Source organism: Limanda limanda, chromosome 3 (genome assembly GCF_963576545.1).
Source record: "Limanda limanda chromosome 3, fLimLim1.1, whole genome shotgun sequence".
Lineage (NCBI taxonomy): Eukaryota > Metazoa > Chordata > Actinopteri > Pleuronectiformes > Pleuronectidae > Limanda > Limanda limanda.
The window spans coordinates 18,545,157-18,559,518 of record NC_083638.1 but is presented as its reverse complement, the minus strand read 5'-3'; the positions used below and the strand labels follow the sequence as shown (position 1 = coordinate 18,559,518).

The 14,362-nt window shown below is 41.3% G+C and overlaps 2 protein-coding genes across 2 annotated transcripts; one reads left to right on the top strand and one right to left on the bottom strand.

Annotated features, from left to right (window-relative positions):
* Positions 1–247: 247 nt before the first annotated feature.
* On the bottom strand, positions 248–8,422 carry ppm1g (protein phosphatase, Mg2+/Mn2+ dependent, 1G). Its single transcript, XM_061067737.1, has 13 exons — positions 8,297–8,422; positions 6,865–6,934; positions 6,528–6,613; positions 5,859–5,988; positions 5,477–5,588; positions 4,886–5,076; positions 4,468–4,667; positions 4,251–4,382; positions 3,842–3,944; positions 3,305–3,436; positions 3,000–3,129; positions 2,500–2,599; positions 248–2,173 (listed from the first exon to the last, which is right to left on the bottom strand). The coding sequence occupies exons 1-13, from the start codon at positions 8,405–8,407 to the stop codon at positions 1,985–1,987; spliced, it is 1,686 nt and encodes a 561-aa protein (XP_060923720.1). The 5' UTR covers positions 8,408–8,422; the 3' UTR covers positions 248–1,984.
* Positions 8,423–9,931: 1,509 nt separating this feature from the next.
* On the top strand, positions 9,932–11,777 carry mis12 (MIS12 kinetochore complex component). The gene is made up of 2 exons (XM_061068870.1): positions 9,932–10,333; positions 11,420–11,777. The coding sequence occupies exons 1-2, from the start codon at positions 9,932–9,934 to the stop codon at positions 11,687–11,689; spliced, it is 672 nt and encodes a 223-aa protein (XP_060924853.1). The 3' UTR covers positions 11,690–11,777.
* Positions 11,778–14,362: the final 2,585 nt, after the last annotated feature.

Genomic DNA, 14,362 nt, shown 5'->3' with positions numbered 1-14,362 from the left:
GCTTGACAGGCAATTAGGTGTGTGTGTGTGTGTGTTGGGCCTGCTCCCAAACCCAAGTAACCTTCATATGTATCCATTGATTTGTGTTGCATGTGTCCGTTTCCTTCATCTTGTGGAGTCTAAATTCTAATCACAGCATTTAAGCAGCAAATATCACATGTACGAAAATTGTTTAACAATTAAATATGTGGCTGAAATATTAGTAAATAAAGACACTGGTTGTTGTAAATGAAAACACACGACTCAATTGTTGCATTATTTAAAAAAATTTAATTGTATGTTCTTACATACTGGTGTCAAAAGAGTATGCACCAAAATGTCACATTGACTCACAATTACAAAGAAAAAGCATTTTCTTTTTCTTCAATTACAAGTATTGAAAAAACTATGTACAGAAAAAAGGGCATGGTGACGAGACATTACACTAGAAACCAACTTAGTCACACAACATGATTTTAAATGAGGATTCTGACAATAAAGAAAATTCTTCTAACAGTTTCACTGTCTTGGTGCTCAGAAATTCAAATTGTATTTCCACTCAAAATTAACCTTGTGCATCCTCTCCGCAATCCAGCGTCAAGACCTTTCCAGAGTGTGCTCACAAAAAGGAGTTTTTAAAAACTGCCAAAGGATTAAATCATCAAAAAGGAAATATATGAACATTTGAGTGGAAATACAGTTTAAATAAAACACATGTTCAAGAGATACTCTTAAAAAGGTGAAACAAGGGAAACAGGGGACAGAGAGAGAGGGACTGGGTGGAGAAAGGTAAGAGTCCTGGAGATGAGCTGCATGTGGAGGGCTCGTCCCCGGCCTCTATCAACACCTCTGTCTGGAGAGACACTAAAGGCTTGCCTCCGTTTCCATGCCATCATCTCTTACAGATGAAAATACACTCCTTCCCTAAACCATGAAATATTTACGCCGTCTAGAAATTTACAGATTTTTGATCAAGACAAGACACAATGCAGGAATCAAAAGAAAGGCAGGAAAATGGTGAAGTACCAGGATATATAATGTGACTGAAAAACAAAATAACTCGCGTTTCAATGTGTGCTAATGGAAAGAAAAAGGTGAAAATGTTGAAGTAGAGAAACTGGACTAGAACCCAAACATCCTTCAGTTCCTCTCTACCAGAGATAACTACCAGAGAGGAGTCTGGGTACATCCACACTAATATGTTTTCATCTCAGAACCAAATGATCTCGGTCGATAATAACATGTTCACTAAGCATGCATGTACCAGTCCGACAGGAAGCACATCGTTTGAGTTTGACGAACGTTTTCTTTGTGCGGACTAATAAGGTGGAACTACAGGTATTAAACCTCCAGGTTGCACACGCAACGTGCTATCATCTGTGCCATCATTTAATTAACTCCAAGTTTCAAAATGCAACCCTGGAGTTTTCTTACATAATTTGGGCATATTACGTTTACAAAAGTTTTCTATTTAGGGGCTTGAAATTTAAAAAAAAGGAAAAAACATATTAGTTTGGATGTGGCATGACACAGAGGACGTCAACACATTCAGTGCAACACTATACTCCCATTCGCAGTCACATGATGGAACCTTAATTTAGGCGACAAAGGACAGTAAGATCCTCTGAATTGATAATGTTTTCTAATGTTTCCTTTACATGATGCCAAGTTAGACCGTAATAAATTCATGGAAAGTATTGCAGTACTCAGTCCGACTGTTCCGGATTTAAGGAGTTAACGTGAGTCCAGCTTCTTTCCAACAAGACCAAACAAAAGAAACAACTGGAGGGGTGTGAAAGTGTGAATCCACCTAAAACAGACAAGAACTATACTGATGATCGTAGTTCAGCGGATCTTTGAGCAAACACAAAGAATTCGTGATTTCTGTCTTATGGTGAATACTTTGTTTGTGAGGTAAGGATTACATTGTGAACAGAATGTGTCTCTGGTGTATCTGGGGTAGTCTGGGACCAGCAGCTCTCCTTGGGACAGTTTCTCTTTTCCTCTAGTCACTTTTAGCCTTTTTGCTGTCGTTTCCATTCTTCTCCGGCTCGGTCCCTTCTGCCTCCTCCGGGTGCTTCCTCTTCTTTGTGTCATCTGACGGGTGTGGCAGGAAGGTGATGATGATGCAAGTCATGTTGTCACATCCTGTCCCATCTCCAGATGTGTCGGGGGCCAAACAGTGGTCGACCAGCTGTCAGGCGGACACAAGGTATTTTACATTTAAGGTGTGAACTAAGGACAACGTTTTTAGTGTCAAATTAAGCTATAGGCTAGATAGCACACCTACTACATATGAGTTGCAAATTAAATAAGTGATAGATGGAATAATCAGCAAATTTCAGCCATGAAAACATCCTAATGCCTCACTTAGAAACAGAGGAAATTATGTGTTTTTACAGTGATAAACTGCAGAACGTCAAATCCATTTGTTTGCCTGTCTACTGCTTTGATTTCTGGGATCTGAGGCCCAGCTTCAGATATGATTTGTGTAAAAGTGTGTATGGGAAACTTTCTCACCTCTTCCACAATAGATGAAAGGGGTCTGGCTTTGCCATTCTGGTCTGGTTTGATCCTCTTACTGACGAAGTCCACCACCTCCTGACTGCTCAACACATTCCTGCACACAGACGGAGCGCATCAATAGGTGAGTGACAAATCGAAAGGAAAACAATCTCAAGGTCGTAAAGTGTTACTTATCAGCTACAGAAACCCTTTCATTGTGCTTAATGACCTCATAAGATTAAGACTTTGGAACAAATATCAGGCTCACACGAGTATGCAGGACCAGGTTAGAGAATAACTTCTAGCTGGAGATGCGCTGATACCAGCATCAGAAATGCATCTGATACTGCCGAAAATGCAGAGTGTGGCATCAGCGAGAAAGAAAACCTATACACCGATCGTTTACCATGTCTGAAAAATGTATTAGTTTCACCCAGATAAAACTGCAATTTGCTTTTACCAAAAACGACTTCTCTTTAGTACTCGGCCTCACTTATAGCGCCACTGTTACTCACCAGATGCCGTCGCAGGCGATGACCATGAAGTCGTTTTCCTCATTAAGGGTCAAAACTTTGACGTCTGGCATCGAAGAAATCATCTGCTCCTCTGGAGGCAGAGTCTTGTTCCTCTTGTAGAAGTGGTCACCTGAGAACCAGAGTCCAGATAAATACGTAAGAAATTAATCTGTGCTAATGAATGTGATCCTTTCAGAGGAGAAGAATATGATGGTGATTTGAATTCGAAACTGGAAATGACAGTTGACAAAGAGCATAAACTTTAATTCTGAATAGTCAGAAGACAATCCCCAACTAGGCCATACCAATAGCTCTGGACAAGTTCAATCCACCGTTGACGCGCCCATCCATGGTCACTTTCCCTCCAGCGTTTTTGATGCGAGCCAGTTCCAACTCGTCCTCTGGTTTGTGGTCATAAGACATGTCGACAGCTTTGCCTACAGCAACACAGAAACAGAACTTTTCTGTTACATACAAGATAACATTAAAAGATCTACCGCTACACATTTCAGAGGCAACTTTGATCGGCTGTAATACAGTAACATCAAATGATCAACTGATAAGAATAAGAAAGAAATTTGTTTGTTATGTACATAACTTTTTTTTTTGCTGTGCAGACACTCTAGGTTTTAATGTAGAATGCCATCATAACCAATAGGGAGCTCCTGAATATTTTTTTGATTCATATTTTAACTTTATGGATCATCATACATAAATAAGTGATGCAGCAAACAGATACAAATGATACTTAATGTATCTGAAATGGGCTTAATAGACACCAGAATGAAGTTGGATATATAATGCACATTGAGGTAAACTGGCTCCTTATTGTTTTGACTTACCCCGTTCAGAAACCACACAGCGCGAGTCTCCAGCGTTGGCCACGATCAGCTGCTTCCCTCGGATCAGAGCCACGACAGCTGTGGTGCCGCTGTCTGATCCAGGCTGTGAAAATGCGATAAGACCCAACATTAAAACTAGTTAACTTGTTGGTGTCTTACAATTTATATACAATTTGAAGACTTGTTTTAACAGGGGTAAAATTTGTCGGACGAGTTCCAAATATTGTTTTGATCAATGTCATTTTGTTGTATAAGGAGGACGATATTTATAGAGCTCACATGGCGACAGCAAATCAACACCCTTGAAAATAGACTGTGTGACAACTTTCATTATATAAACAACACTTTATAGACTGTGTGTATGTAGTTGGCAGAACAGTCATACTGCTTATCAGGAAGTCGCACACACCTCCTCCTTGCCATCCATTCCAGGTAGACACATTTCCTCCTCATCTTCCTCCTCAGAGTCTTCTTCACCCTCATCGGTATCTTCCTCTTCTTCCATCTCGCTGCTGTCACCTTCTTCCTCTTCACTACCATCCTAATAAAAAAAGCTTTTAGATGCTTTTCAAAGGGAGTAAGTTTTTGCAGCAAAGCAAAAATCTATTCTGTTCTCCTACTCTCACCTCATCATCACTGCCCTCCTCTTCCTCTCCCTCCTCAGACTCCTCACTGTCATCAAAGAACCTGGACTTTGAGTCTCCTGCAGCCTTGGAGGGCAGAGAGGAGCAGGAAGGCCCTGCATCTCCTTCGGCCTTACCAGCTTTACCGGCCTTACCGGCCGTTTCTTCTCCTTTGGAGCTCCCAGAATCTCCACCGTCAGCTGCTGTTATGGTGAAGCAACGGCAACACAGGGTGTTTGACAAGAGAAAAATCAGCAATATTGAATGGAGAAAAAGCACAAGACGTGTAATAAGTGCTCAAATTGAATACATATTTAAGGGCTGACATTTTTTCCACGTTCACCTACTCATTTTTATATTAAAGCTTTTTTGTAACAACGTAAACGTACACATTTTTTCATCTCTGCCATCTATTCTGTACCTGCACCACTGCCTTCACCCGCTGCTGTTCTCCGACAGGCCCGCAGCTTGGACGCACATGCCGCTCCTTCGCCCTGCTTCACCTTCCCGTTGCTCTCCTCCTCCAATTGTCCATTCACCCCCTCTTTCTTCTGTCCTTCCCCATCTCCTGAGGCCTCGGGGTGTGGGCAGGACGCCTTCTTAGCAGCGGCACTGACAACAAAACACAAAGAAGAGAGGCAAGCGACGTTAGTCTTAAAATTTTAACTTTTGTTTTACTCAACTACTAAGATAACGCATGACTATATTACAACATCCAGGATATCTAGTAGAGAACCTATGTACCGAACCAATACCACATCTTTACAGTATATTAGTGACATTTTAAAGAAAGTTGTTGTGAGATGCTGTCATTGTGTTCTTTATGTCGACAAGGGGATCAGTTAAATGAGCAGAAAGGAGGAAGTGATGTAAATGTTACAGGGGACTTGCGTGAGGACCCCATTGAAGTGAGATTTTCCAGAAGGCAGAGAGACAATTTTATTGAATGTTGAAGACATAGTACATAATTGCCACAAAGTCCTGTGTGATAAGAACAAGTTTGTTGGTCTACCTGAGGGCAGCAGCGTGTTTGACAGCATTGCGGTTCTGGCCGTAGCGAACCAGCAGCTCCTCTATGGTCAGTGTCGCCTCCTCGTGGAGCAAAGCGGCCTCCTCCGTTTCCACTGAAACAAAAAGCAGCAACATAAACTCACTCTGGAGTTGTTCAGATCTTGCATAACTGTTTTAAATCTATTAGTGGTGTGTTCATAACCACACTTCAGCATGACTAGTCTTTTTTGTATTCTCAAAGTTTGATAAGTTTCATTTCACATTTCACTTTGTTGTGACCTTTTCCTTTCCTTATTTATTAAACTGGTTGTTCGAAGTTATTTTCCTTAGAACGGACATCCCCACCGAACCATACCACATAAATGAAATAAACTTGTACTCACAATCATCCTCCTCTGACACCTTTTGAACAGGCGGCTCCTCGGTGGGCCGTCCAGCGATCTGGACCAGCTCCTTGATGACTTCCTCTGTGGTTATTCTGCTGTCGATTGCCAGGAAGGCTTCTTCCAAGGCCTGGAAACAAGCAGGAAGGTTTGTTGGTAAAAATCCAGTAGCATTGAAACATTTGGTTTAGTTTAAATCAGCTAATATAAAGCCTATGTTAGATCATATGAATACAACTAATAGCCAGGGATGAATACATTCTGAGTGTAAAAAGTGCCTAACAGTATTAGCTCTTGATACCTAAAAACTAGACACGTCATCACTAAGCAAACAGACTGACAGCTGCAGTACAATTCATAGATAATATTCTAAGATCACAACTCAAGGAAGCAGAACCCATTAGATGTGACTGACTGTGTATGTAGCAGTTATGTTAAATCACGGGTGACCGGTCGGGTCGCGGGACACATGTCAGCAGTCTGGACAGGTCCAGATGTGACTTTGTGGGTGCTGGTTTAAAAAATTGACCTGTGCAGGACTTCGATTCATGTTGCAGGTCTATTTAGAGGCTGCTGTGAACGTATGGGGACTGCGGATCCAAAGAAAAAAGATGACCACACTCACATGTAAACTGTATCTATGCCACTGGGGCTTCTACAGGATCTCACCTTTTGCAGTTTGCCATCTTTGTAGGTCTTCTGCTCCTTGATGATGTCAGGAAGGTACTTTGAACAGTAAAGAGCAACCTCTTCACCTAAATGAAAACAGCAGGTTGTATAAATTCTCAGGGTAGGTGTGTTTACACAGTGTCCAACAAACTAGGAAGATAAAAATCATTGAAACAATAAAGATGGGTGTCCTGTGATAAACAAAGGACATTTGTCTCTGACAGGTGTTAGCTACTATAACAGGTTTGTGTATTGTGGACTACCAACTTTATGAATATGTGTAAGTGTAAATGCTTAGCAAGAAAATACTAGAAGTAGAATAATATAATTATCATACCTCCGTGTCCATCATATACCGCGAACATGGCAGTATCCTCGTCAAACTCGGTGATACAGTTGTGAGCATCCTGTGATAAAACAATGACAAAAATTACAACCAAAATTCTCTTCTTGGTGTTCAAAGCAATTTGTACATTTTGGAAGTGGCAACAAAAATTAGATGTTTCATCCATTCCCAAAAGGGGAGGGGTGCATCTGATGTTACTGTGAAATGAGGGATGAACGCCTTTATGACCATAATGAATTAAATTTAAGACATATGTGAAGTATGATACATATGACTATCAGAGTCCCGGTATTACTTACACTCTGTCATAATTGAGAATTAAATGAAGTAGCCAAGTAGAGAATAGCCCTCAAAATACCAATGTTCTCTTGTAAACCACGAACAGAAACAGAAGGTCTCCGTAGTGTATGACTGGGAGTGTTCGTCAGTTATCACTTACTCATTGGTATGGTTTGTAGATTTATTACAGTGTACCAATATCTGAATCGTTGAGAGCTACAAACTAAGCCAAAATATTTCTCTTAATAAAACACAAACTTTTGATGTGCGGTGGAAGACCTAGTAAGTGATATTTTAACTTATTTCAGACATTTTAAGGCTTAAAATACAGATTACTCCGTTTGACTTTTTTAAGATCCTGTTAAACCTCATGTACAACATGTACATTCACCAGTGGCTGAAGGTAACAGACTACATTTATCCAAGTAGTTTTCTGATACTTGTAATGAACTTGCATATTTACACTCAATGCTACTTTATACTTACACCTCACTTCTTTTCTGGGGGAAATGTACTTTCTACTCCACTACAGTTATGACATCTTTAGTTTATTTTAAGATCAACATTTAACACAATAGCTTCTAATAAGGAGTTAGATTTCAAATGTGCATGAGTATTATCTTCAGTCAGTCAGGTAAAAAGAATAGAATTTAGGTTGTGTCACACAGAAAAGTTTGTGTTCTCTAACTGCAGAGGAGCCTTGTGTTATCACTGCACAAGTTCATACATGTCTTTGGACTGATTCACTAACGTGCATGTAGTTAGTTAACAATTTGACCCTCCTCTATTAAGTTGATAGTCGGTGCATTAAATCCAAGTGGCTAGCAAATGCGACACTAGGTCTTTCAATACAAGTGGTTCACACAGCGGACATCAGCTACACACTCTTGGATACTGTCAGAGAGAGATTGTAATGTAACTCAGCTAAAAACACCCTGAGGATGAATTATGGTTTTAATCATCACTGCAGTGGCTGCTGGGCGAGGAGCTGGTTTAGGGGAGTGGGACACCAGCTGCATCCGAACCTACAGAAACCTCACTACCGGTCATCCCGCCATTTACAGCTGCACACTGATCTCTCCTTGGGACACAAGGCGGCAACATGGTTGTCTTTGGATGCGGCCCCTCTTTCTCTCCGCCTTACCTCCATGGACACACGCCAGCCCTGCATAGCAGAGTAGCCGTAGCTCATGTGGCTGTTGCCGCCATCGGAAGAGGTCTTGGTCGTGTTAGGCTGCGACAGATAAGCCCCCATGGTTATTGGATTGTAGGGCTTGCACCTGGAGAGGACGACACAATGGAAACATCACATTTCTGCTTCACATGGAAAAACGCACACATCACACAGAGCTTGTGTCGCACTTCGGCTTCGTTTGACAGACAGGCTAGCTAGCTAACGTTAGCAACACCATAACAAAAAAAAGGCAGCTGCTAGCTTAAACCGCGAAGCTAGCAGCAGCCAACCCGGCTAAACTTCCCGCCGGGAAGGCTGGCTGCGCAGACCCACAAACCCCCCAGTAGTTAGCGGCTGGTTCACCTGGTGTGACGGAGAAGGATGAACGTGTGGCCGGGTTCAGAGGAGGGAGATGCACATAGGAAGCACCACACGTGTGGAGCAGGAGCCGCTAACAACACCGAGCGAGGAGCAGCAGCAGCTAGCGAGGAGGCGTCCTTCCGTGTCGAGGCTGCGGAGCGTGTGTCGAGGGATCCGGGGGGGGGGGTTGTGACGCGCGAATCCAGGCTTGTGTTGATGACGTATGTTCAAAGCATAGGTTCAAAGCCGGCCGCACCACGTGACTGAGTCAGGAAATGGTTTGCGTGTTTGGAGCTATGGTTTGGAGCAAAGATATATCTATGGTTTGTTTGGAGTGCGAATCGAAATATAAGGGGCAGCGAAACACGATGGACCCCCACCTCACATTTAGTAGACTTGGGACTTAGTTGTGCGTTTGTTTGCAAAAAAAAGGAAACTTCATGAAACCCAGCACTGTGGAAAAGTTTTATTTATTTTAAATAAACATGAATAAAATGTCAATATATGTTGTCCCGACTCCCTATTAACACATTCACATCACAACCCTCTGCCCAATTTGTTTCCACTTTCCCTTTTGACCCCGCCAATGAATCATAGAGACAGACACCATATTAATAAGTTCATAATTTATGTATTGGCAACGCAAACATGATTCATTCATTTATTCAATTCAAAGCTTCACACCAATTGGGTGGAAAGCGTCACTGCTTCATGAAGCTTCATCCCGCCATCACTAGAAGCAGCGGAGCAGGAAGCAGGAAGCAGCGGTACCGCGCATGTGCCTAGTTTCCTCCCAGCGAGGGGGAGTGTCCACGACCTGCCTCCTGCGTCCTGACGTCATGAGCGAACGGTTTGAAAACAGTGCAGTTCAGTCGATCTAATAAATCTATTGTTTTCAACGATTTACATCACGAAATAGTTCTCAATATAAATATAAACTAAACTATTATCCAGTTTTATAAAGATTGATCAAATGTGAATTGTGTAAAACTGAAGACGAAACGATTTAAGCTGTTTTATGAATGCAATCCTATCAGTTTGACACTAAACCAACTTCTCATTCAAATTGGAAGCTAGAGTCCTTTTTATTATAAAATGAAAATAAAAACCGCAAAGGTTGTTGGCGTAAAACCAACTGACATTTTATTCTCGAGTTGGTCTCCATACCGGCTGGTGGCGGTAATGCGCCGTGTTGTCCCATGAACGTCATAAGCAGAAGGAGGCAGAAGAACAAAGTGGTTTGACATGGCGCGGGAAGCGAGCAGCAACATGGAGGTCAGCGGAGAAGCAGACGCTCTCTCTCCGGACACTTTAAAACTCTACGAGGCTCAGTTCTTCGGCTTCACGCCGCAGACCTGCATGCTGCGGGTGTGCAGCGTGTTCCAGGACTGCATGTACGACATCCTGCCCGTGGTGGAGCAGGTCTGTGTGCGGCAGTTGAGTAAGGGCGAGTCGGCAGCGGCGGAGGAGCAGCTGCGGGGCCGGGCCCGGGAGTGCAGCCGCAGACTGCAGCTCTTCCTGGAGGAGAGGTTCAAGCAGCTGTCCGAGCGGATGGAGGCGCTGCTGGTGACCCGCTGCTTCTCCGTGCCCCCCAACGTGCTGCTGCCCGAGGACCAGAGCCACAACAAGTACCCCCAGGGGCTCCAGGTGGGTGGAGGAGGGCCAACAAGCCACTGGTTCATGCGTGTGGTCACTGTTCAAGTTCAGTTCAATTACACATCTTATCTCGGAGGTTCAGTGTGTTATGTTAGTGATAGTCAAACATGAGAGAAACCTTTAGAAATCTTCATAAATACATGGCGGCCGCCGTAGAGAGGACCCGCTCCTGATGTAAATATTGTGAGCCCATTCAGTGGTGTAAAGAAAAACAACAATATCTACAATGTAGACGATAAGACAATATTTATAACAACACTAAGATTATATTGTATTACATTTCTGCTTATAGATCCGGCTCACCTGAATCTTACACACTGAACCTGTTAAGGGATAGTTCAACCAAAAATTAGAATTAGGTCATTATCTACTCAACGCTGTGCAGATGGAGGGGTGAATTGTGTTTGAGTCCACAAATCACTTTTGGAGTTTCGGGTGAACATACACAAATTCAGGTTCCAAGAAAAGTATCTGTAAATACAATCCCCTACTCACCTACCCCTCCAAGGCTTTCAGAAAAAAGGACAGAACATCTACATTATTCCTGTTGTAAGAAAGTTTGTGTTGGGGTCTTCACATCCTGACTGCCTGAATTATTAACTGTACTTAGTTAAAAAGTTAGTCACCTTCTAGATTTGAACACTTCAGGGGAAAAAGGACAGGACTACAGTTTGTGCACTTTTCACCTAATGTAGATGGTAACATTCTCTAATGGGAGCTTTTTCTCGGCAGTGTTATAAAACATCACATTCCTGGGTTTTCATATCACATGTGTCTATTGTACTCTACATAAGGGCTGGAAATAATGGTTATTTTCATTCATAGTTAATTTTCTTGATTAATTGATGAAATGTTTTGTCTTTAAAGTATCAGAACACTGTACAGAATTTGTTCTAGTTTCCAACAAACCATGGTGATGTCCTCAGATGCCATTTCCTGTGTGATCTCACAATATTAAAGAAAGTGATAATAGAAATACCTTGATCCACTTCCTGATTGGGATCCACACCAAATCAGGTTCTGTTTGTATCTGTCTGTGATTTGGCTGTGATTTGGCTGTGGTCCTTCTCGTTCCAGGACATGCTGAGGCTGGAGTCGTCCCTGACAGACATGCAGAGAACCTATGAAGCAGAGGTCTGCGCCAGACAAGCGCTGCTGGCCGAGCTGGAGGAGCAGAAGGAGGTGCAGAAGCAGCTGGATGGTCTCCGGACTTGGATCAGAGAGCTGCAGGCAGCCTGGGTGAAGGAGGGTAACGGCAACTTTAGTGAAAGTTTCCGACTGGTGATGGAGTCGGTAAAGAACCTGCAAGAGGCCGTCGCAGAGGTCTACAAGAAAGCACCTCACTGAACTGAACTCAAATTTGTTTTATATCTCGATATTCCTCCAGAACTTTAATAATGTTGTTTTTCATTCTCTTTTTTTGAACAACAGCAGTGCAACGTAAATAATAAAACACATGGATGTATTTGTGTCAGTAAAGCTGTTTCTTTTCCCTTAAAGTCAGGTACGTTTGTTATGTACCTTCTCTTATTCTCATCTTTGCTGCCTTATAAAGATGACACAATATTGTCAACTCCACATTAAATGGTAATTTGTGTTCAGCACAACTCTACCTTCTTAACAAATTGTATCTACTTAACTTTATTTGTAACAGTAAGGTGATGGTGTTTGTTTTATTAACATTTTTCAGGATTGCATAAGGTTGTTGACATTGTTTTCACCACAATGAACAGCAGCAGTGATGGACAGCAGAGGGCGCTCTTGGCATGTTACTACCATACAGTCTATGGTTACTACACCTGAGCCAGACAAATCGGTGCATGCTGAAGTGATCATACTTCTTGATCAATATCTGAGAAAAAAAACATTTTATTTAAAAAATGTAAAGTAAGAGACATTGGTTTAATTGTACATTTGTTATGGAAATAAGTATGTAAAAGTTGTTAAATTATTTTTATAATTTACCAGTTATTTAGAATTTTTATAATGAAATTAAGTACTTTTCTACACAAACAAGCCCATGCACTGCAGAAGTCAATTTGGGGTTCTATGTTAAACAGAAATAATTGAAGAATAGATTTTGGTAGTTGTCCCTTACTCCTGTTGAGGGTAAACTACAGAGGATGTCCCATCTTGTTAAGCCCAATGAGACAAATTGGGATTTGAATATGGGCTATGCATATAAAATTGTATTAATTCTGCTGCAGAAATCACGGATTTTGTGTCTGTCGCATGTTAGAAGCCTCATCAACCTGCCACTGGCTCGCGGTGAATTAGATTCTCTAGACTTTCTGCAGATTTTATACAAAATGGAAATAATCATTAGTTGTAGTCCTATAACAAACCCATGTTACATTTATAACAAATATTGAAAGTTCTTTATGTTGATCATTTTCAGCTTACTGTGTGCTATACATAAAGTGAACATGAACCAGTAGGGGGCAGCAAATGCATATTGTAATTTAACTTTACATTAGGATTCAAAATATTTTATATTTCCTAACTCTTTTTACAACATAAAAAGAACACGTGTGTTTCATCATGACATGGGTCAGACTTTGACCACCACTGCTTTTTACAATAAATACTTGTCATATTGCTCAGTGCAATTTGATGCATTTCATTTGAAAAGGTTCAGATCTATGATCAGGCTGGTCAAAATACTTTAACTGATGAGGAATCTAAGGTTCAAGTGATGTAACTGGGCCTGAAGTAGCTTCGATCATGATAATATAATTTAAGGTGGAAACTGCCATCATGATGATCTGTAGCTGGAACAGTGATTTGTATTGATGTTAGATTTAAAGCCACAACAAAAACAATTGCAATTGGAGAGAAAGTACATAAACAACAACAGCTCCCGTGTAAATAGTCAACATTTGTTTTACCATTCCTCTGTGTGTGTGTCTGTGTGTGCGTGCGCCACCTGCCTGTTGTGATAGACTGCAGGAATGGTCAGTCCAGATGGAGAGGCGTGAGAACAAGTCATTGTTTCTGTTTGTGTGTGTTTTAATGTGGTGATTAGTCCAGAATGACTTCAGTGGGGAAAATAAATGATCTCACAGGCTGCGGCTGCATTTTGCTTGTAATAATTTCTTTGTAATGTTCTAATAATCATACATTTCATATATAAACACCCCTCGAGACGCCAGGAACACTTATCAAATAAAAATTTCAGAAAACAAATAAGATTTTCAAACGATATATACCAACAACAGAGATTTTAAGTACTTCAATTGATGTTGATTTCAGTTTCAAAGAGAACTTGTTTTGCTTTTGGATGTTTGAAATAAGTGAAAACGACAAAAACAGAATTTATTCTGCTGTGAACAATAAGGCAAAGCTCTCCCTTTTCTTATTTTTCTTTCTGCCTTGGCACTATTATTCCAAAACCTAATCCTGAAGGACTGCTGTGGTTTCCACGACAGAGCTGTTTTTAATAGTAGACTTCAACTTGGTGAGGTCTGAATATAAAACATAAAGCAGGCTTTATATCATGACACTTTTTTGTCAGTCTGCAGTTATTACTTAGTTATGCCGCAAATTGAGAACAGAAGTAAAACAATAAATAATGGGACAATAAATAAATAGAGGCAAAAATGCTTTGTAGTACCCGCTGTATAATATACAACCATGACGACTGGTGTAATTTCTAGTCGAATCCATCTCTTATAAGGAAGATGGTGTTTGTGTGTGTGTGTAAGAACTGTTTGTCCTTGGAAGTTGTTCACTCTTGGCTGGACCAGCAGTGGACATCTTTGTTAACTGCTTGTAATTTGATGTGACAGGCACAAAAGTCAGAACAGCAGAACACCAGCAGTTTCTCTGGTGAGAGATTTCTCTCATTGTAGATATTTGGCACCTAGACTTTAAAAAATGTCTCAATGTGTTGTCATTTTCTGCTCAGACCCTCATACGTGTGTGACGGTGTGAACACAGCTGTCCTGAGTGTGGGCCTAGACAATAAATAAACTCTTCCCTCCTAATTTGTGTGTGTGATATCGTCTCAAGCCTAATAAA